General features: G+C 38.4%; 2 protein-coding genes across 2 annotated transcripts in view; one reads left to right on the top strand and one right to left on the bottom strand.

Annotated features, from left to right (window-relative positions):
- Window positions 1-19,896, bottom strand: part of cep290 (centrosomal protein 290) — a 56,924-nt gene extending 37,028 nt beyond the window's left edge. The window contains exons 1-18 of the mRNA XM_074676840.1: window positions 19,259-19,896; window positions 14,678-14,755; window positions 14,516-14,585; window positions 14,371-14,417; window positions 13,792-13,926; window positions 13,490-13,543; window positions 10,864-11,010; window positions 10,569-10,751; window positions 10,398-10,487; window positions 8,788-8,910; window positions 7,347-7,470; window positions 5,551-5,723; window positions 5,068-5,230; window positions 4,874-4,974; window positions 4,732-4,798; window positions 2,011-2,120; window positions 1,615-1,690; window positions 1,405-1,538 (exon numbers count right to left, since the gene is read on the bottom strand). Of these exons, the coding sequence (XP_074532941.1) occupies window positions 1,405-1,538; window positions 1,615-1,690; window positions 2,011-2,120; window positions 4,732-4,798; window positions 4,874-4,974; window positions 5,068-5,230; window positions 5,551-5,723; window positions 7,347-7,470; window positions 8,788-8,910; window positions 10,398-10,487; window positions 10,569-10,751; window positions 10,864-11,010; window positions 13,490-13,543; window positions 13,792-13,926; window positions 14,371-14,417; window positions 14,516-14,585; window positions 14,678-14,755; window positions 19,259-19,372 (1,989 nt within the window). The 5' untranslated portion in view covers window positions 19,373-19,896. The remainder of the gene's footprint in view (window positions 1-1,404; window positions 1,539-1,614; window positions 1,691-2,010; window positions 2,121-4,731; window positions 4,799-4,873; window positions 4,975-5,067; window positions 5,231-5,550; window positions 5,724-7,346; window positions 7,471-8,787; window positions 8,911-10,397; window positions 10,488-10,568; window positions 10,752-10,863; window positions 11,011-13,489; window positions 13,544-13,791; window positions 13,927-14,370; window positions 14,418-14,515; window positions 14,586-14,677; window positions 14,756-19,258) is intronic.
- Window positions 19,897-19,912: 16 nt separating this feature from the next.
- The window catches only part of tmtc3 (transmembrane O-mannosyltransferase targeting cadherins 3), a 61,221-nt gene continuing 59,347 nt past the window's right edge, over window positions 19,913-21,786 (top strand). Inside the window, exon 1 of the mRNA XM_074676841.1 lies at window positions 19,913-20,047. The gene's annotated coding sequence lies outside the window, so the exon portion shown is untranslated. The remainder of the gene's footprint in view (window positions 20,048-21,786) is intronic.

Genomic DNA, 21,786 nt, shown 5'->3' with positions numbered 1-21,786 from the left:
TGTGTGTATGTATGTATCTGTGTCTGTTGATGAGTGTGTGCTGTCAGCTGCTGTCTGTGATTGTGTGCGTTCATGGCCATGACTCCATCTAATAATGGCTATGGAAGTTTGTGTCTGATGTGTTTGTGCTGCCCTGACACATTAGCATTTTACGCTGTTCATTTGTCTCCCTTTTTATCTTATCATTTGGTGTTTTATACTTGCTATTGGCTCTTGTTGGGTTTTCCTTGCTGTTCAGCACTTTGGCTCAAACTCTGTTTGTATTTAAAGTGCTCTATAAATAAAGCTGATTGATTGATTGATTGATTGACAGCCCAAAAGTTCAGTTTTGGTCTCATCTGACCAGACAACATTCTCCCAGTATTCTACAGGCTTGTCAAGATGCTGTTTAGCAAACTTTAAACCAGCTTCAACATGCCTTTTCTTGAGGAATGGAGTCTTGCGGGCTGAGCGTCCATAGAGGCCATGGCGGTGGAGTGCATTGCCTATTGTTTTCTCTGTAACAATTGTACCTGCTGCCTCCAAGTCTTTCTGGAGCACTTTCAGGGTGGTCCTAGGCTCGTTCCACAAAATCATTATCTATGGACCTGAACGTTGTGATTTCTTTTCATGTGTGGATTATTTGAGTTAATACTAATGTCTGGTAGAAATTTTGTCTGAATTGCAGCTTTAGAAATACATGTAATGAGAAAAAAGTTGATGAGTTCAATACTTATTTGTTTTGAAATAAAGATCTGATAAAAAATGATTCGAATGAATCTTTATACAATCCCTGTTCTGGATGTAATGTCTGATTGCGATCGGGTCTGTTTGCTGTGAATGTGTCGCCCTAATCTGATATCAGTTTATCATCCCTTTGTAAAAATCTGATTTGTTTGGAAGAGAAGAAACAGTCGCTCTGCCTGCGACAGCCAGAGAAAGACTCCCCTCTTCCCCTTGGCCCTCAAAACAGAGGAGCAAGGGATAGGAGTAAGACGAAGGAGAAGGGGAGTTTAGCCAATTGAGGTATCAGAGAAGTAACAGTTACACCTTCAACAGGTGATGCAGACGAGAGCGATGCATCAGCTGCTTCTGGTTTTAATAGTCTGTTTTCTCCACTCTTAATCAAAAGGGTCGATGTCTGTGTGTACACGATGAGTCAGCGTGAAAAACACGCGCAGTGATAAGGCAAACTTCCGCAGCAGGAACTCTGTTTTGCAGCTGCTGCTTTTGGGTATGTGCTGGTGCAAATCCAAAATGTTTTGTAACTTTTTTTTTTTGAAGAGTCTCAGTCAGCCACCTCTTACTGGTTAGCTGTACTGTTTCCTGAGAAAAGGACTCAGGTTTGGCTGATTGAAACCTGTCAGCAGTGACTATAGAAACATCCTGTGAGTGTGTGTGTGTGTGTGTGTGTGAGACACTTACATTAGTCAACATTTCAAGACTAGGGATATGAAGCGCAGCATCAGACAGGCTGTTCCCCTGATTCATCCTCAATGCTTGGAGGACGTCCGTGAGCGCTGCCTCCAGGTCCCTCTTCACTTTCGTCAGTTCATCCACTAAAACGTGAAAGCACAGACATGGTGACGATGAACTCTGCAGAACGTAGAGGTCTGAATCCAGGCCTGGACTTACCTTTGACATGAAACTGGGTCTTGTGAAGCTCCAGCTCTCTTTCCTTTTTGCTCAGCTCTTTCACAAGGTACTCATTCTGGAAAAAAAAGAGTTACTTCAAAAAGGAGTTGGTTAAAAGCTTACAGCATATTTCGTGAGACAGACACCAGGTTTAAAGCTGCTTTTGTTCACCACGCACATACTTACTTTTTGAGCTCAGTAAATTTAATAAACACAGGATACTGTCCTCATTCCTGTCTCGATTAAGTATCTCAGCTATGAGTACATCAGCTGCTTTAAAGCAAAACACTTGTTCAACACATGCAATAAATTCGTTATTTCCTTTCTTTTGTTTTGGCCTCTTTTCTTTCAAACTTTGCCACATGCACGACACAGATTAATCTATGAGAAGTTTACTTTCAGTCGTAATTCTTTGTCTGTGTGAGTTCTGCTTTGTTTGTCGGGGAGCTGCAGAGATCTGCCCGGCTGGACGTCTCCCTCTTGCAGCAGGCTTGAATGTGGGATCCCTGCAGACACATATGATTGTTGTTAAGTCCGAAGAAAGAGCAGTCTTAACTCATTAAACAACACTTGAAAAGTAATAAATACGGACAGCATGTTAATGTTATAAGCAATATTCTCTGCCCTATCCACGGTAGATCTTCAGAGAGCTCTTTCTCTTCCTCCTCAGCTTTTCCTGTTGATTGTCTCACATGTAATTAGTAAAGCTCCCAAATCTTCATCTGGTGGAAAGGTGCGTCTCATTTTTGGCACTGTCGTCGTGCAGTAACTTACGCTGGATCAGTTTTTGGTTTCTAATCGATGTGAAAGAATTTGGTTGAAATCTGCTCTTCCTGTAATTACTTTTGTTGTTGAAAGCTGAATATTTATCTTCTGTCCCTAGATTTGGCCCAAGAATGAAAGCTTTTACAAAATGTATGCCAAATTTTTCTTCTGGCAATGTATTAATTATGGCATTGACATAGTAAATTCTCACTTAATCTCACTTTGATCGCCCCCAACTGGATTTATCAGGATGAGAAAATGTGGGAGTAAAAAAAACGTCCTACCCCTGCCTTACCTAATTTCTTTCCTTAATTCCTTGTTTTTCCTTCCTTTTTTCATTTAATTGTTTTCTTTCTCCCTTCCTTCTCATCTCCCATCAATTCCTTCCTCTCAACCCTTTCCCTTCTATCCTCCCTTCTATTCTGCCTTCCTTCCTTTCTTCTTTCCTTCCTTCTTTCCTTCATTTCTTTATTTTCTTCCCATCTTCCTTTTGGTCTCTTCTTCCTTAATTTCCATCCTTTCATTCCTTCGCTCATTCCCTTACATTCCCTTCTTCTTCCTTTCTCTCATTTCTTGCATCCTTCCTTACATTCTTTTTCCTTCATTCCTTCCCTCTCTCATTGTTTCCCTCCTTCTTTCCTTCCTTCCCTCCTCCATTCCTTCCATCCTTTATTTTTATTTTCTTCCCCATCTTCCTTTTGGTCTCTGCTTCCTTAATTTCCCTCCTTTCATTCCTTTGTTCATCCTTAAAAATCCCTTTTCTTTCCCTCCTTTCCTCCCTTGCATCCTCTTTCCTTACTTTCTTTTTTTCTTTCTCATGTCTTTTCTTTTTCCTTCCTTCTTTCCTTCCCCTTTATTTTCCTCCCACCTTCCTTTTAGTGTCTATTTACCGAATTTCCCTCCTTTTATACCTGTGTTCATCTCCTTCCTCCATTCCTTCCCTCCTTCCTTCCTTCCCTCCTTCTTCTTTCCTTCTTTCCATCCTTCCTTTTTTATTTTCTTTCCATATTCATTGAGTCTCTTCTTACTTTATTTTTCTCCTTTCATTCCTTTTTTCATCCTTAACAATCCCTTTCCTTCCTTCCTTTCCTATCTTGCATCATCCTCCCTTTTTTTCTTTTTTCTTCCTTCCTTCTTTCCTTCCTTCCATCCTCCCCATTTATTTTCTTCCCATCTTCCTTTTAGTCTCTTTTTCCCTAATTTCCCTACTTTCATTCCTTTCTTCATCCCTTACATTCCCTTTTCCTAACATTCCTTCTTTTCTTCCTATCTACCCTTTCTTCCCTTACCTTCTTGTTTTTAGTCCTTATTAAGGATCCATCCTATTCCTGTCTCTAATTTTCACATTTCCTTTCTCTCTTCCTTCCTTTGTTTTTTCCTGCCTTCTTTCCTTTCTCCACATCTTTCTTTTATTCCTTACATCCTCCCCTTATCCTTCTTTCCTTCCTTCCCTTTTCCCCTATATTTTCTGCCAATCTTCCTCCCTTTTCATCCTTTCCCTCCTTTTCTTTCTTTCTTTGTTTCTTTCTTTCTTTGTTTCTTTCTTTCTTTCTTTCTTTCTTTCTTTCTTTCTTTCTTTCTTTCTTTCTTTCTTTCTTTCTTTCTTTCTGTCTTTCTTTCTTTCTTTTCTCTTCTCTCTCATTCCTGTTCCAAATTCCCCAATTTCTTTCCTTCCTTCCTTTCTTTAATTTCTTCCCATCTTTCTTCCTCCCTTTCTTCCTTCTTTCATCCTTCCTTCCTTCCCTCTGCTGTGTTTTCAGGTCAGAATAGTCTGAATATAAAAAAAACAATCCTGATTAAATCCAGATCTAGATCCTGCTATAAAACTATCCTGACACAGCGCCCCCTAACGGAGAACATGTTTCTTGGTCAGAATTGGTCAGAAAGCAGAATTTTTTTTTAAGTTTACACAGCAGGTAACACTGCAGAAAACTGATCATCTGGAATATCACAGTGGCACAGGGATGTTGGAGAACACCCAGTGACCAATCACTAAATCACTAAAAGAAAAGAAGCAGGACATTCATACATCACTCTTACAGTTAATAAATATGTCAATAAGAGTTGATGGTGGCCCCAGTCTGTACCAATGTTTGTAGATTTTGCAAGATTTTTCTTTGCATTTGTTTGATACGGGTCTTCTCCTTTCACAAATCCAATGTTTCCTTCCCGTCTAGTCACCCACTTCCTGAAACTGACTTTCAAACAAATCAAAACATGTTTCCAGAGAAAAAATTTAAAGTACGCTTTGCAAACATGGGATATCTCTTTCTAATCTGTCTGTGGAAAAACACACCAGAGGAATGTTGATACTACGACTGTTTTAATCCAGTTCTGTGAATTCTGCGTCACCTTTTTCCTTCGCCATCCGTCTGATAGTTTTCTTGAGCTCCAGTCTTTCCTCCTCGAGGCGTTCAATCTTGGAGAGAATCAGACAGTGAATTGAGGAGTGCTTCAAACACATGACATGGTTTATTAGCTGTGATATTTTTACCTCTTTGGTGAGGACCTGGTTTTCTGATTTGTACTGCCGCTGCCGGAGCTCTTTGGCTCGTCTGAACTCGGTCAGATCCACTTCCTGCTTTGGTTCCAGGCCTTAAGTTAAACAATACGAACAGTTTTAAGTACGTGTGACAGTTCAGTTTTTAGTCAGTGTTAAAAAAAGGTTTAGAGAGGAAGAAGTCTGACCCAGCTTCTCTCTGAAGTCCTCATTCTCGTCCATGAGGTCATTGATCCTCATTTCCAGCTGGTTGATTTCTTTGGTCATGGCCTCTGCCTCGCAATCCCTCACCCTAATTTGATTTTTGCTCTCTTTGATCTCCAATATGGCTGCTTCCAGGCCGTACGTGCCCTGTGATGCAGACACAGAGCAGATTTTCCTCCTGATCAGAAAGCACCTTTTGTATCAATAGTATCATCTGCTTAATCTTAATATCATCTCCGGAATAAGATTGGACACGCTTTGAGACTCAGCTTGTCGATTATTATAAGCGTGCTGATCACATCGAAGTCACACTGACGATTGAGTGTCTCTTTTAAAGCAACAAGAGGTGAAAAACAAGCATCAGTCTTATTTATTGAAGGAGAGTGTCTGATCATCTGATGAGGATTAACGAATGATGGAACATCAAGTGAAGAGCTAATGAAAGCCAGCGGGCATTAAATACTCACAGATTCATACTGGATCAAGCGATTCGAAGCCTCAATGAGCGCTTTGTCTTTCTCCTCAGCATGAGATTCTGCTAGCTTTACCAGGCTCTCTGCTTCTGCCGCTCTGGCCTCTGCAGCTTCCAGCTTGGATTTCAGATCCTCCATTTTTCTTTGCTGCGCGGACGACGAGAGGCCTGGGTCGATGAAGAGAAAGTACAACAGAGTTTGAGGATGAAGATGAACAAATGGAGTAGTTGGTTTCTGCACAACATCTCACAAAGCCTCACCTTTCACTAGCCACTTAATAAGGGTCCTCGGCCTGAGTGGAGGGCACTATTGTATTTCTCCCGTGTCTTTCTTATTATTCCACACTACCAATGAACGCTAATTTGACCCCCTAAACATGCTCAAAAACTCATCAAATTGGCACGCACCCCAGGATTGTGGAAAAATTCGAGAAAATACAAAACATGACCCCCTGCATCCCATGATTTGCTCTGTAGCGCCACCTAGGCACACTAAAACAGTCCTATCAGCCAGTAGGAATGTCGTGGAGAGATGAAACCAACGCCAAAATTTTCGTCTCATTGAGACACAAAAATCATACACTGATACCCCTGACCTATCTCACGCAGGAAGCTGTCAATTTGCCTTATAAAATAAGATTTCGCCACATTTTTACCCTTTCTGTCAAAAATGATCTTGCCCCAAACCACAAGTCTTACCGGCTTGAAATTCGCTCACATGACAGACTAGACCCTGCTCTGCATAAGTTATGTGGGAATTTGACGTTTCGGACCCGGTTTTTGAATGGCAAGCCCTCAAAGTAAGTGAACGCTCTCAGCTACCTCCATGTAAACAGATGGGAAAACACTTTTCAAGTCCAGCAGGTGCCACATTTGGGCCTCTGTATAAAAAAGTGAAAGTTGTACAGCTTTGAAATTGCTATGAACTGATTCCTGACAAAATTTACAACAAAAATATCATATTTTTACACACATCTGGTCAACAGTCTGGCCAAAATGATGAGTTCTTTATAACGTTTTGAGAATTCGATCCACCCTCTGGGCTTTCTGATGATGTCACACACTAATTAGGAGTTCCGTGCAGCTGGTCATGTGACTTAACAGAGGAAATTATTTCTCCCTCCTCCACTAAATCACTTATTAGACCCCCTGAACATGCTCAAAAACTCACCAAAATTGGCAGACACATTACGAGCGCCAAAATCTATGATATGATACCAAACATGACCCCCAGCATCCCATAATATGCTCTCTGTCCCCATCTAGGCACACTAAAACGGCTCTAGTGGCCACTAGGAATGTCCCACAGAGTTCAAACCAACATAAAAATGTTTATCTCACTGACACGATAGATATATATGATGACACCCCTGACCTATCTCCAACAGGAAGCTGGCAATTTGCCTTTCGAAATAAAATTTCAGTTTTCAGCTTCGCACAGGCTGCAGCATTTCAGCCTGTAGACGCAAAAGTAAAACTTGTACAGCTCTGAAAATGCAATGAATAGATTCCTGACAAAATTTCCTCCAAAAATATTGTATTTTTATACAGATTAGGTCAACAGTCTGGACTAAATGATGAGTTGTTTAACACTTATGAATTTGTGAATTTGAATCCTCCCTCTGCAGTTCTATGATGATGTCACACACTAATTAGGAGTTCCGTGCAGCTGGTCATGTGACTCAGCAGAGGAAATGATACATGGTATCAACAGTGGAGGTAAAACCTTGCCAGTGGAGGGAACAAAAAAGGAATGATAGACCGGCAGTTTGATTTGTAATCTTAACTCACCTTTGTCTTTCTTTGTGGACGTCTTCAGCTCCTGAATAAGCAGGGTGTGCTTCTCCATTTCCCCCGTGTACTGCTCCACCTGCTCACTCAGCATCTTGATCTGGTTATCCCTGTCTTGCACAGCCTTTAAAAGTCATCAGGAGTATGAAAGAGACAGAATTAGCTCTGTGCTACCACCTAATAGTTCAACACTTTCAACATGAAGGGAATGAGTGAAATGAAAGCTAAAGGAGGGCGGAGATGATAGGCACAGGATGAAACTTACAGTGCACAGCTCATATATGACCTTTGCCCAGGACAGCGAAAGCAAGGTGAGTGAAATAAAAGGTCAAAGGCAGAAAGATGGGAAACAGAGGGATGAAAAAGATGGAAGAGTAAGAAAGGTTGAGATTCCTCTACATGAGTGAAAACAAACACATTAGCTACTTGTTCACATGTGGTAATGAATATTAAAAGCTTGCATGGCTAGACTTTCAACCTAAATGACTTAAATCATTGGATATCCTTGAGTCCCAACATAACTAAGGATCCCATTTCCACCACTTCAGTGAAATTTAAAAATTGGCATTATAAGAGAAAAAAGTCAAAATTATATGACTAAATGAGATAAAAAAATTTTTAGTGATTTTTTTTATCTCAAAATTAATTTTCACTTTTTATCTCATAATTTTGACTTTCTATCTGAATAAATTTTGACTATTGATCTCAGAATAATTTTGACTTTTTTCACTCATTTTTTTTAATCTCATTATTTTTAATTTCAATCTCATAAATATGACTTTATCTCACAATTTAAGCAACTTTTAATCTCATAATTAATTTGACTTTTTATGTCATAATTTTGACTTTTAATCTCAATTTTTTTTTTTTAACTTTTTATTACATCATTTTGACTTTTTTTTAATCTCAAACAGTTTTTGACTTTTTGTTTTATAATTCTGATTTTTTATCTTAATTTTTGACTTCTTACAACAATTAATTTTGACTTTTTGTCATAATTATTTATGACTTTTTATCTTATGTCATCATTTTTCTTGTAATTCTTACTTCATTTTTTCATATTCTTGACATCTTTTTATTTATTTATCTTTTAACTGATGGAAATAGGCGTTCATACATACATCTTACTGGAATTACGTTGGAAGTAAATTAAAAGAAAGCTTCTATTTGCAATGTTTTCATAAGGTCACATCTGAAAGGGTTAGACTTGAAATGTTCTTTGAAATAAAAAAAATCCAATTTTGTCGTGCTTCTAGAAAAAAAGAGCTCATTTCCATTTAGAAACTTTGTGGGGTAAAGTTTCTCAGTATATGATCATGCATCTCACAAATAAGCCGAACATTTGTGGGAACCTTTTGTACAAACTGCTTCAGGTTCTTCCTTTTTGTGCTCCTACAAATTATGGTGCTCAGAAGTAGCTCACAAGAGCTAATGGTCTAACCTGCTGCAAGGCCAGAATGTTGCTCTTATCCAAGTCCAACTGCGCTGATCGTAGCTTCTCCCGCAGATCCCGGATCATCTGCTGGTACACCAAAATTTCATCGTCCTTTCCTGAGAGCACTCTCTGTGAGGGGAAGAAGAACGAAAGAAGAATAAGGGAGTTGTGGAAGAAAGTTTCAAAATGAACTGCGATAATTGGCTACAAAGCAGCGACCAGTCAAGGACTCCAAACGTCTCTAGAGCTGAGAAGTTTGGGTAAGGGTATCAAAGATGGATGAAGAAGCATACCTTGTTTTTACATACAAAGAATCTGCTTTTTACTTTAGAGGTAAGGTCTGCAGGACTTTCCTAAAAATAAAATACCAACTATTACAAGAATAATCCTGCTTGATTGTCTCCTCTGGGCCTCTATACATGTGTGTCAGTGTCAGTCTCTGCCTCAACCCCCTCCTCTGCCTGGATGTTGTTGTTTTGGTTGTTTCTAGACGTTCCTAGGTGGGGGGTAGATGCAGTTACACATGTCATGCATGTAATGAACTAAAAGGTGAGTTTTAACAGCAGGAACCAGGGTCTAAATGTGGTTCCAGAGAAGCTGAAGAGACCCTCTTTGGGGGGTCAGAACTCTGGAAGGTTCAGGAAGGCTTTAACTCCTTCAGAGTTGTCATTTCACCTGGCATCCACAGCAAACTTACATTCACTTCATCTAGTGCGGTGGATTTAATAAGTGCTCCTCTTTGTGTAAAAACAGTTCATTTAAGGTTCCTTTTTCTAATCTTTATTGCTAACTAAAGCTTTACACAACTTTTAAGACCTTGATTTTAACACCTTCAATCGATTGGTAACACCCAAGATGATCAACACCATCCATTTTTATTAAGGCTTTGCAGTTTCATAGCTTGTAAAGAGATGAGAGCGTCTTTGTGATCGCCTGTTCAAGGCAGGAAGGTCACTGCAGTGTTTAGCCTCGCCGTGCTGTATACAACAAAGTCTGTATGGGTGATGAGGCCTGAGCATTGATTTGACGGTAGAGGACTGTGAAGTGTGAGTCACCTCCTGTGGCCCAGCATAATGTCTGAGAGTCTTAAGGACAGCTGGGACTCGTGTTAAAGCAGCAAAGACTGCTTCACTGCGGAGCTTTTTAAGGTAAAACCATCAAATCTGTACAGAAGGTGCACACGACTGTGGCTCCTCGAAAACTGTTTTATTACGCAGCTGAATAAGTGCAATCAGAAAAGACATGGAAAGCATAATTTGCTCCATAGACAATCACTCTATCTATCCCAAAATCAGGACAACCGTACATGTAGGATCTTGACATGACTTACAGCTCAAAAAAATCATTTTTTTCAGCAAGTCTTATGAAAATCGACAAGTTTTGATCAGGTTACAGATAGAAATAGAGTGTGTTAAACTAAAACACATTTTGTTTAATTAAAGAGATTTTTTTAAAAATAAAACAGTAAATTAAATGATTCCTTGAGGCAGAAAATATTCCTCGATCATTGTTTTTAATTGAGTTACTCGAATAATTCCCGGAATTGTTTCAGCACTATTTAGATCCATTTTCAAAATATGGGAAAGCAGAACACCCACTCTTTAATCAACACTCACCTTCCACTCCTCCACTTTGGCGTTGACTGCTGCCATGATTGGATCATCCTCTTCGGTCATGCTGTGAATCTTATCCGTTAACTCTCTCACCTGAAAACCAAAAACGCACAAAAACAAACTCAGAAAGTTGTTTCACAATGACTTAAAGAACACCGAACAGGAAGTCTTTACTTGGAGCTTTGCGTGGTCCCTCTCCCTCCGGAGCTGGTCCATGATGGAGTCCGTCTGCTGGACGACGATCTTCATCTTGTTGTACTCGTCGGTCATCTTCTCCATCTCTTTCACAGAGTCCTCCAGACTTTTCTGCATCTGCTCGTTCTGTGTTTTCAGGTCAGAGTTTTCATCCTCGGCACGCTGGTGAGGAAAAGTATAAGAATTGTAGTTATTCAAACAAAACACGCCACCAAATAAGCAAGTAAAGGTCTTATCTTGTTCATCGATAGTTGAGTAACAGCTAATCAAATACCTGTAGATCCTCGAGGTACTGGTGGAGCTGGCGGTTAGCTGAGCTGAGCTTCCTCTGGATCTCTGCGTTCTCGTCTCTGGTTGGAACTGGTTCCTTCTGCTCCAGCTCCCCTCGGTAGAAGTCCACATCCTGATGAAGCTGCTCATTCTGTCCAGGAGCAGGAGACTCAGAGTCAGTCTTGGAGCAGAGACTGAGTCCACAGTCTCGTGGCTTTCACTGGTCTAAGGTCACTACAACTCTTTATAAGCGAAAGATCTGACTCCTCTAGCTCTGTGTCTTACCTTTTTCTTAAGCTTTTTGAGCTTAGCAGATGGATCAGAAAGAGATGGAAAGAGAGGATGAAATGTGAAAATAGCATTCAAACAAAAATGAGAGGATAGAAAAAATGGCAGCCACCAACATGACTCTGTAACCCCAATTTTCTTTTTTTTTTTTGGTTTGATTGTTTTGTTTTTATTTATTTATAATATTTTTCTGAAAAATATATATATATATTTTTTATTTTTATTTTTTTAACTATTTGTTTTATTAAACTATTTACTAAATGTCTGGGTGGATGTTTGTTGATGACCCTGTATTTGGGGGAGGGGGAACAGGATAGGGGTGTCTGTTGTCCCCGGCTGTCCAATGAATTTTTGTTGTTGTTCATGTTTTTTCTATGTGATAATACTTTGAAAAAATAAAAAGACTTTGATTAAAAAATGAGAGGATAGAAATGTATGTTCAAAGGAAGTAAACAAGCTTGAGATTGCAGGAGTTTTACTCTGATTCCTCCTTATGAGCATGATCATGACATGTATTGGTCTTGCATTGCATTCTTGCATTCTCAGTTCTATTAAAAGTTACTGTATAAATTAAATGATCTTATTATGATTATCAAACCTCCAAAAAATTAATTCAAACACGTTTACTTTTGGGATTTTAGATATATAATATTGATACATGAGTCACATTAAATTGGTCAGTCCTGAGAAAAGCCTTGTTTTAAGTTGTTTAAAGACAAAAATGAGGTCTGAATTGCTGTACCAAGTGAAGAAATCTGTCAATGAAACAAGAAAAAAATTGTTCAAAATGTTCTTAAAACTGGAATAATGTCTTAATACAAGTAACTTTTCTTTTGGTCCATTGACAGATTTTTTTCAACTTGTTACAACAATTTTAGACCTCATTTTCTCTTTAAATAACTTGAAATAAGACATTTTTCTGGGCTGGTCAGGTGAATGTGGCTCATTTTAAGTTTAAAAAGATGTTTTCTACTGAAATTATGACAAAAACACTTGATAAGATTTTAGGTTTTTCTAGTGTGGGAGATGTTTCTTTTTATGATTTTTCCAGCTCTCTGCTATACAGAAAGGGCTCGTCTGTGTGTAAATGTGCACACAAGTTTGTGTCTGTGAACGTGTTAGGGTACGAAGGAGCACGAGGAGAAATGCGAACCCGACTATGTACAAATGACATCCCGTCATCTAAATTAGCTACATAACATGAGGCTATTTGGTCTGTTAACTCTGAATTACCTCTGCTATGATCTGACACGATATGGAAAATAAATTTAACTCGACTTCCAGGGGGGGCAGGCGGGTTTGTCACTTAAACTACTGTGACATTAAACTGTTAAAATGTTGCAAAAAAAATTATTGGTTGAAATTGATAAATTCATATAATATTAATAGTGTTCATCTTTTCAATTGTGGCCTGATATTTTCGTGCTAAAGGAGATTACATGTGATCGTACATAGGTATCCTTTTTAAGACGGGATGACAGCTCTTTCAGCTGTCTCCAAACCACTGCAGAGTTCTGTAGCAGAGATATAACACGCTGAATGGACTGAAAATGAATCTCTTTTGAAGAAGTTATGAACATTTGTTGATGTGATCAGTGCTTAAAGTTGATAATCTGCAGTAAAAAAGTTTTATCAATGAATGCTAACCGCTAGCACATTAATGGTATTCCTATAGTATGTTAGCATCAAGCTAGCGCCAAATGCTCTATATCGTTTTTGGTAGATTAAGAGCTATATGAATTAAAAAGGACTCCCTAGCGCAAGACCATTATCCTTGTTTGTGTGTTCATTGATGAAAGTTGATATTTTGCTGGAAGAAGTTTAATCGATGTATGCTACCTGCTAGCATATATCTTGTCAGAGAGTTTTGTATCAGTGGGCTCTCAGGGAGATCTGCTGTTGCCCCTTTTTTACTTTATGCTTTTATAAAAGTACAAACAATGAAGTGAGAAGTAATTACACATGATTAAACTGACTTTAAAGTATGATTGACCTGAAGCTCTCAACTTTAAACATGAAAGCAAGTCTTCTAACTCAGGCTAGCTACTGTTAGCAAGTTACCTTCAAAGCTCCAAAGAATAAAAAAACGAACATTTTGAAGCCTTTATACTATTTGCTATTCTAACTTTATCTTTTTAGTCCTCTTTTATTCAAATTTTGTGGTGCATTCACATTTCAGGAGAGTTAGATAGTTAGGAGAACATCTGGGAAATCTACTAAGACAAAATAGACTCATCCTAAACCTAAAGTCTTCACCCGGCCTGAGAAAAGATCTGACGCATGAAGAATGAAAAAGAGCAGAGCTTCATGATGTGTAAGATGTGGTGCCAGCTGCCAGATACCTCTCTTTTCAGCCGTTTGACTTCCTCCTCTGCCAGCTCTGCTTGTTGAAGCAACTGTTGAGCAAAGAAAAGCACAGACACAAGGTGTAAGTTTGACCTCAGGAGGTTGTACAGTCTACAGAACAAACACACGTTATGTGAATTTATTAAAAATCAAAGAGTCTTCAATATACCGAGGGTATAATGGCACAGTGTGTACTAACTCATGGCTTAATACTCTCAGGCCATCCGAGGACTCAACCCCGACTCCATCTTCCTATGCTACCGTGTGCACATGGGGATTATGGGGACCATTCTCATACCTCCTTGTTGGTTGCCTTCTCTTTGCCCATGTCTTTCTTGTATTGGTTTAACTCCTTCTCCCTTTGCTCCAGCTGAGTCTCAAGCCGCCGGATCTCATCTCTCAGAAAACGGGTGTCTGGCCCTGTGCCGGTGTGCTGAGCCGTTCAGACCGGAAACAAGACACACAAACACCCAAACAACCCCCACCACACCTCTAAGTCTTCATCATGTCCATCTGTTCACAGCTCAAATACAGGCAAACACTGTCATTAGCACGTCTTCAGCCAAAGAGCAGATTTTTCTTTGAGTTGCTGACTAAAAATTCTGATTTCATGCAAAACTTAAGAGAAATGAAGAGAAATGAGCAAGGTTGGTTAATGGCTGAGCATGCAAGGAATAAGCTCTAATCTTCTTAAGTGCTGTCATACAACCAATCCCTCAGTGGCTTGGGTTACTCCCTATGATTGGCTCAGAGATATGCTGCTTTTGTTGCCGGAAATACAACTGCAGGAGGGATGATTCCCAGCCTTCCTCCTTAAAAACAGTCCACACTGAAGTCCTGGAGTAAGTATTCAGACAGGTTGTGAAGGAGGTGTTACCTTACTCTGTCGTTCCAGCTGGGACACCTTGTCAAGGAGTTCCCTCTCTACATTAAAAAAAGACAGAATTGACATTTTAAACCATGTTTCTCAAATGCAATCTTAAAAGAAATGACATATTTTCCCATCTTTATCCAATGCTAACCTTTTTTAGCCTGCTGTTCAACAGTGTTTTCGAGGTAATTACTGGTCACAGTAACTTCCTCATCCTTTATCTAACAGGCAGAAGGAGGAACAATTAAGTCAGCAAAGACAAAAATAAACTATATTTGGGAGACTGGTGAAAAATAGGAGCAAGATTGAGTACCTTTAGCAGAACCTTAAACACTTTGAAGACTTGAATAATGTCCTCTGGAGGTTTGTTCTTCAGCTCTGATTCTTCAGCCTACAAGGATAACAAAGTTTAGCCAGAGAAAAGAAAAAACACTAAAACAAGTCGTACTTTGTTCTGCGTCAAATATGAAGCTTTCCTGGAAGATTAGAGGTAGAATGAAATACAGAAACATCAAACATCATCTTGTCTTGGCATGTGTGATGCAATTTTTGGATGTATTACAGATAACAGGCAAAGTTGTTGCTGCTTTCTCAGATATTAATCTTGCATTTAATGTTTTGGAGGCATTTTATATTCCTCAGTAGATCAGATTTTCCGCATCATAAAAACTTAAATCTAAGCAAGTGTATATTATTGGACTTTATTAGTGCCTTTTTCCCTTAAAAAGTCCAGAAAATGTCTTATTTCAAGATATTAAATATAGAGATAGACCGATATGGATTTTTTTGGGTCGATAGCAATACCGATTATTAGTTGGCAAGAGGGCTGATAACCAATATTTGAAGCTGATAATAATTTGCAGTCAAAGTGAAAGTATTGGCGTAAAAAAATTTGAACAATACAAACTCCAACACTTAAAGTGGACATATCATGCTTGTTTCTCCTTTTCACTATGCCAGACTAGGATGCCTGTGAAGCATTTCTGCCCTCAGTACAAGTCATTTAGTTCCTTCATTGCCCCACAATAGCGTTCTCAATATCCTCATTTTAGGCCATTCTGAAGATCTCGTTGAAACGCTCCGTTTAGAGAATGACCTCCAGTAACCTCGCAACGTCACAGCCCTTTGTGCTCTGATTGGTCAGTTCTATCAGAGGGGCGGAGGGGGTAGAGCCAGGGGGCGGTTTTTGCAGCATGGCAGTATTCACAAAATCGCCACATTGAATGGAGCAGACTGAGCGAGTTTGCCGTTTGCCAAAACTTCACCGTAAGGCATTAATAGCACTAATAAAATGGCAGAGTGTAAGATACGTCCTTTTGTATTGGACCCTGAGTCAGACCCGGACGGTTCTGCAGCTCAGGAGGAAGAAAATCCACCTGGACACAGATCATCTCAGGACGCTTCAGTGTGGTGAGTCAAACTGGTACTGTAACATGTAGAGTTTATACGTGGAAATATAGGCAGACTTCACCAATAAACTATTTCTATAACAGGGCTCCATCCTGCTCCTTCACTTTTCTCTGTCTGTTTTATCCATCATGCTGAAAGTGTCGTCTAAAGATCGCCTCTACCGTCAGTTCCTCACTATGTTATTACCGCAGCATTATTGTGGTCCAGGTTCACAGTGCATGTCAGAACAAGCATGCAAATATCACAGTCTCACAAGTATTACGACGTCCGCTAAAACTACAGTGTTTTAACTGCTAATTCACCATGTAAAGCCGAGCTGCTCAGCAGAGCAGAGTCCCTGCATCCAGCACTCAGTCAGTCGGCTCTTGGTGGGTGTATCCCTTGGTGGCGGTTGTGTGACTAACTGACATCACAGAGGAGGAGCTGCTTTATCAGATTACTCCAATAAAAAGAAAGGATCCTCGTGTCGTCACGAAGGTTGAAATCTCGCGGCCAACTGGAAATGACCCATTTTCAGAGGCATCAAATCTCGTTCAAGGATATCAGAAAAAATACAATATCTAATTTTTTGAAAATTCAGGGGGTCTTGTTTTCAAATTATATGTAAGTATTAAATCGGGGATCAGCATGATATGTCCCCTTTAACTGAAAACTTAAAAAAAAAATAGCTAAAGTTTTTGACAGTAAATAAAGTTTTCCAAAATTTCTATGTAACTGCAATAAAACTGGACAGAATTCAGTTTGTGCTGTCTTATACAGCCATGTAATGCAGTTGAATTAATTTTCTGTTTGGTTTTCCATGACTGATTTTAAATGGCTATCTAGGGCTTCCATACTGTAGACAAGGAGAAATTTGGTGTAGAGAAGCATCAGAGCCAAAACAACACAGTCTTGAATGGGTTTCATATCCGCCATTTGATTATGTGCCCCAAATTTCGGCCCTGCCGATAATTGGTCTATCCCTAATTCAAAGACAAAAATGACACATAAGTAGCAGCTAAATCTACTAATGAGGTAGGAACATTTTACTTTTTGAGTTTCTCGTATTACGATATTATTATTATATCAATAAACTTGACAAGCAAATCCCCTGTGCATCATTTTTTTCCTTATATAGTGCTATTCATATAGTAACTAGGAAAGCTTGAATTCTGTTTATTCCACCAAGGAGAGAAGGAAACATACAAAGTTGGAGGAGTCATATACATAAAAATTAAATCCACCATTCTAAATGTGATTGGTAAAGTCATTTGGATCTTCGAAGTTTTGGCCAGGTCAGGTTATCCATTAATTTCATTAATCATCTTTTATGGGTGCAGCTGTTTTAAGCAGCTGGCTGCTAAAATGTAGTTGAGTGATTCTATAATTAGGGGCACATTTAAATTCCATGGGGAATACTTATCAGTTTAACTAAATATTAATTTCAAGCAATAACCAATTTAAGGTGATATTTTACTTACATTTAATGCAGAAATTTAACAGGTTTCATTATTTATTTGGCTAAAAATGCAAATTGTGTGTTGGAATTTGCAGTTTTTGTGCTGTCCAACACACCTGATTCAAATGTCAGCTCGTCATCAAGCTCTGCTCGAGCCTGATAACGAGCCATTCATTTGAATCAGGTGTGCTGGAGTAGGGTAACATCTAAAACATGCAGGGCAGGGGGTCCCCAGGACCGGAATTGAGAAACACTGCTATAGATGTTATAAAGACCAAAATGTGAAGAAAATGAGCAGAAATATGAGCTGATGGAGGTCAGGTGGTGGCATGTTCAAGGTCTGCAGTTAGCACAAGGGACAAAACAATGGAGGAAATGTCTTGTCCTGACAGCTGTGTTTTGACTAAACTGGACTATAAATAGTAAAGGTCATTTCTAGGGAGCGTAGTCTCGCAAAGAAATATTGAATAACTCTAAGTTTAGTATAATGTTACGGAAGCGTATTGCATTCACTTAAAGAAAAAAAAAAACAACTCAGGTTTTTCAGAATAATTTATTCTTCGGTTTGTTTTTTGTGGTAATTAATTTTGTTTTTATGAGTAATTTTTTTTTCTGTTTTCAGATTACTTTTTTCCTGTTTTTCGGGGTACTTTTTTCCTGAAGTATCGAGATACTTAAAAACCCTGCGAGAACCTCCAACCTGCAGATGACTCCTGTGGATGTGTGGTGGCTCCTGTGTCCTGCACGGATCAGAGATCCTGTTCGGCACATATATGCCTTATCCTTAACTTCCTACCGGTCCGTACCGGGTCAATAAAGGTAAGGTATTAGCCACACACAGGGCATGATACCCTTGTTATGTTTGCGACTTTATCCTTATATTTCATATAAGCCTATTGTTCAATGTAATACTTAAGGAATAGATGAAGATGTGGCTTTAAAAAAATGCATTGCTTCTACATTGGAAAGCCGGTAGAAAGTTAAGGATAAGGCATATATGTGCCGAACAGGATCTCTGATCCGTGCGGGACACAGGAGCCACCACACATCCACGGGAGTCGTCTGCAGGTTGGAGGTTCTCACGGGATTTCGAAGTAGCTCGATACTTGTGGAAAAAGTTACTCCAAAAAACAGGAAAAAAGTAATCTGAAAACAGAAAAAAATACTCATAAAAACACTAAAAATTATAACAAAAAAAATTAAATAAATAAAAAAATATAAATCAGAAAAACAAAATTAATTACCACAAAAAAATACTAATAAAAATAGAAAAAATTATAACAAAAAACAAACCAATGAAAAAAATATTAATCAGAAAAACAAAATTAATTACCACAAAAAATTACTCATAAAAACAGAAATTATTATAACAAAAACAAACCAATAAAAAAATATTCATCAGAGAAACAAAATTAATTACCTCAAAAAATTACTCATAAAGACTGAAATATTTATTTAAAAAAACGACCAATATAACAATTATAACAAAAAACAAACCAATAAAAAAATATTATTTAGAAAAACAAAATTGATTACCACAAAAAAAAAAAAAAAACCCAAGAATAAATTACTCTGAAAAACCTGTGTTGTTGTTTTTTCTTCAAGTGAATGCAATACGCTTCCATACAATACGGACTTATGTTGAAAAATAGTCACAACTTTTGTCTGAAACACAGTTGACAAATATGCTTCATTTCTTTTAAATTACTAAAATATTTAAGCCCTGATAATAGCTTGCTAACTAATGAATTTAGTACATTACAGGTATATCATTTGCAAAGAAATAGAAAATGAAAGAAAAAAAAACTTTTACTCTTTAAATGACACACAATAAGACTCAAGTAGAGACAATCAAATGTCAGGGTTAACACTTTGCTTCATGTTTCAGTGGCTATAAAATACAGGTCATTGGTGGTCAAAGCCACAAACAACTGTTGCATTTTGCTGACAGGGCAAGTCTTTGATTCAGAAACAAGCAGCCATGCACCCAGCTTTTCAGACAGTGGTGGGAAATAATGAATGCATGCATTGAGTGTGAAGAATTACCGAAATAAACATGTCGAAGACTTCATTCAGCTGCTCTTCGTCACTGTTTGGGAGGCTCGCCGGGTCGAGCCTCATCACTTTATCCCACTCAAAAGCAGCAGGCATCTTGGCCATGATGTGATTTAACCTAAATCTGAGTAGGGGTGCAGCTACGGATGGCTGCACGATGTTTCCTGTGTCACTTTAGAGGGCTAAACATTGTTGTGCGTTTCGATATCAGCATGTTTTTAAAGCTTTAACACAACTTGTGTTGCTAATTTCCTTTAGGTAGCTTTCTTAATACTCGCTTTTGAAGTTTACACGTACAAAAAAAAACTAAAAACTGTTGCTGTAAATATACTAGATACCAACTTGGAGCTTAAAGTTGAATTTAAGCCAAAACGCTATCTTCAAGTTTCCATGATATGATGCTTTGGCTGCTAGGTTACCACTGACAACTAACAGTTCAAATTAGCTAGCAATGCTAACCAACAAGAAATAAAGCTGGATAAAAAACGTCACCAGGACTTTACCCGGGAACACAGACTTTAGAGATAAATCTATGTCAATAATTATTAATAAAACGCATTTCAAATGAAAACGTACTTCTAAATCTGTCAAAACATTAACGAGTTTAGCCCAGCTCTGGTTTAGCCTGCTCGGTGACCTCTCGCCCGGAAGTGAAAGTGATGATACGTTCAGGCTAGCTCCCAAATGCTGCAGACTGAATTGAAACACTCCGAGTGTTTTTAAGCACTCCCAGTTCCTTCTATCCCCTCTGCTGTCAGCGCCTGTCTTGTTATAGACACGGTAAGTAAAAAAGAATCAAGAAAGATGTAAAAGTTCATTTCATTCTGCTTTATTTCACTTGTAGACTGGTGTTAGCGGAGGTAGCATTAGCCGCTAAATTAGCCTCACCGTTAGCTCTCGTTGTCTTTTTACAGCCGGTGAGAAATTACAGTAGGTTGTTCAGATTTTTCACTCTTTCCTATCTCCAGAATCACATCATATCATTTTTCAAGCATATTATTTTACATTTAATTTCATTTTCATAAGCGTGGTATGTACAGGTAGGGTTAGAAGTTAGCTTTTAAGATCCACCCTTTAATGCTTTTGCTCCTTTGTAGCCCGACTGTCACTGCACCGGTTGAAAGATTACCCTTCAACTCTACCTGTGGTTTAACTACAAGATTAACTTCTTTGAGGAAAAATTTGCAGACTAGAATAAGTTCCTTTTCATTCAAAATAACAGGACATGAGACTCTTAGGTGTGAAAGAAAATTGGGAGGATGATGACACTCCCCATTAGAGCTGGTGACACATTAGAAAGAAAACCATGGATGGCAGCCAACTTCCTTAAACTCAGAGATGCTAAATCTGAGATAGTCTGAATTAATCCTGAAGCAAAAAGAATACTGATCACAAAAACTGTATTAGATGAGGTGAAACCCCCGGCCACAAACTTTTGAGTTATTTTTGAGCTTTGAGCTGCAAGTGAAGGAAGTTGTCTAGTCCTGTTTTTTTATCAACTCAGAAATATTGCTGAGGTGAATCCCATAATTAAAAGTAAAGATTAAGAAGCCTAAGCACTTCCTGTAGAGCTCTGCTGTCCGTTTCTAGTTCTAAACTAAAAACTAAAGACAGCCTGCCAAAGAAAATAATTTTATATATCAATTCACAACACACATTTTTATACTAAAGATATGATTTGTATGCGACTTTTTTTTATCATTTTACCTCTTTGTTGTTATTGCTTGCATGCTTTTTTTATTGCTCTTCGGTTTTTGTGATCTGCTTTTATCTTGTGGATACGGAAGCATATTGCTTTCACTTGAAGAAAATAAAAATCAACAGTTTTTTTCAGGGTAATTTTTTCTTCGGTTTGTTTTTTGTGGTAATTATTTTTGTTTTACTGATTAATATTTTTTTTATTGGTTTGTTTTTTGTTATAATTATTTCTGTTTTTATGAGTGATTATATTTTTCTGTTTTCAGATTACTTTTTTCTTGTTTTTAGGAGTATTTTTTTTTTCCTGAAGTATCGAGCTACTCTAAAATCCTGTGAGAACCTCCAACCTGCAGGCGACTCCTGTGGATGTGTGGTGGCTCCTGTGTCCTGCACGGATCAGAGATCCTGTTCGGCTCATATATGCTTTATCCTTAACTTTCTACCGGCTTTCCAATGTAGAAGCAATGCATTTTTTTAAAGCCACATCTTCGTCTATTCCTTAAGTATTACATTGAACAATAGGCTTATATAAAATATAAGGATAAAGTCAAAAACATAACAAGGGTATCATGCCCTGTGTGTGGTTAATACCTTACCTTTATTGACCCGGTACAGACCGGTAGAAAGTTAAGGATAAGGCATATATGTGCCGAACAGGATCTCTGATCCGTGCGGGACACAGGAGCCACCACACATCCACGGGAGTCGTCTGCAGGTTGGAGGTTCTCGCGGGATTTTGAAGTAGCACGATACTTCAGGGAAAAAAAATTACTCCTAAAAACAGGAAAAAAGTAATCTGAAAACAGAAAAAAAATTACTCA

This window comes from Halichoeres trimaculatus, unplaced genomic scaffold, assembly GCF_033239565.1.
Source record: "Halichoeres trimaculatus isolate MK-OKI-2021-1 unplaced genomic scaffold, fHalTri1.1 fHalTri1_scaffold_10, whole genome shotgun sequence".
In the NCBI taxonomy this organism is placed as follows: Eukaryota; Metazoa; Chordata; class Actinopteri; order Labriformes; family Labridae; genus Halichoeres; species Halichoeres trimaculatus.
The sequence above is the reverse complement of the archived record's forward strand: the minus strand, read 5'-3'. Positions and strand labels throughout refer to the sequence as shown.